Genomic DNA, 1,065 nt, shown 5'->3' with positions numbered 1-1,065 from the left:
GGACAAGGGCTGTCCCTGGCATGATGAGGAGGGTGGATGTGCCACTAACAGGCCATGTCTCCACAGCTCTCCTGTTATGACCAGGCCAAGCAGCTGGTTCTCTCCACTGGGCTGCTGTCAGACAACATCTTCACTCACTTCCTGTCCAGTTTCATCGCTGTGAGCAGGGCTGGGTGCAGGGAGGCAGGACTGGGATGGGGCAGCCAGGGCTGCAGGACCTGCCGAGCAGGGCCGGGCACAGAGCTCTGGGTTTCTTTGGTGCCCTGGCACCAGGAGCTGCTGACCTGCTGACTCTTCCCAGGGCGGATGTGCCACATTCCTGTGCCAGCCCCTGGACGTGCTCAAGACCCGCCTCATGAACTCCCAGGGCGAGTACCGGGTGAGTACAGCCCATCCTGTCCCCTCTGCACGCTGGCCTCTGCCTCCTGCCACCTCCTCATCTCTGTCCCTCTTGCTCTAGGGTGTTACACACTGTGCCATGGAAACTGCCAAGCTCGGACCCCTCGCCTTCTACAAGGTACCTACCTGGGGCCACATGGGATGGGCTGGTGGAGTGGGGCAGGCTGTGCCGGAGCAGAGGTGAGTGCCCGGAGCAGCACTGGGACCCTGCTGCCAGAGCCTGACTGGTTGCTGTGCTGGAGCTTCTGCTGCAGTTCTGCTGATGCAGCAGTGGTGCAGCTGGTGTGTTCGGAGCAGAGGGGTCAATGCATGGCACAGATCTGAGTGCACAGTGATGGCTGCGGTGCCTCCCTCACCACTGTGGCAGTCTCTGCCTGACACCCAGTCCCTAGCTCCCCGGGGCTCAAGCTGCCCTCTGCCCACAGCCTCTCACCACTCCAGGGTGGTGCTGAGCACCTGGGCCTTAATGGGGAGGCCCAGGCCCAGGCATGTGCTGACTCTCCCCCTTCTCCCTCTCCCCTTCCAGGGCTTCATTCCCGCTGCTGTCCGGCTCATTCCTCACACCATCCTCACCTTTGTCTTCCTGGAACAGCTGCGCAAATACTTTGGGATCAAAGTGAACACCTGAGGAGGAGGGACGGACCCTGCCTCACCCCGGGGTGAGCG

The 1,065-nt window shown here is 62.1% G+C and overlaps 1 protein-coding gene across 1 annotated transcript; it reads left to right on the top strand.

Moving 5' to 3' along the window:
• Positions 1 to 54: 54 nt before the first annotated feature.
• On the top strand, positions 55 to 1,027 carry LOC104407987 (mitochondrial dicarboxylate carrier-like). Its single transcript, XM_010017417.1, has 4 exons — positions 55 to 159; positions 302 to 379; positions 461 to 517; positions 926 to 1,027. The coding sequence occupies exons 1-4, from the start codon at positions 55 to 57 to the stop codon at positions 1,025 to 1,027; spliced, it is 342 nt and encodes a 113-aa protein (XP_010015719.1).
• The last annotated feature ends 38 nt before the right edge of the window (positions 1,028 to 1,065 follow it).

Source organism: Nestor notabilis, unplaced genomic scaffold (assembly GCF_000696875.1).
Source record: "Nestor notabilis isolate BGI_N333 unplaced genomic scaffold, ASM69687v1 scaffold23226, whole genome shotgun sequence".
In the NCBI taxonomy this organism is placed as follows: Eukaryota; Metazoa; Chordata; class Aves; order Psittaciformes; family Psittacidae; genus Nestor; species Nestor notabilis.
This window is presented reverse-complemented; position numbering and strand designations above follow the sequence as displayed.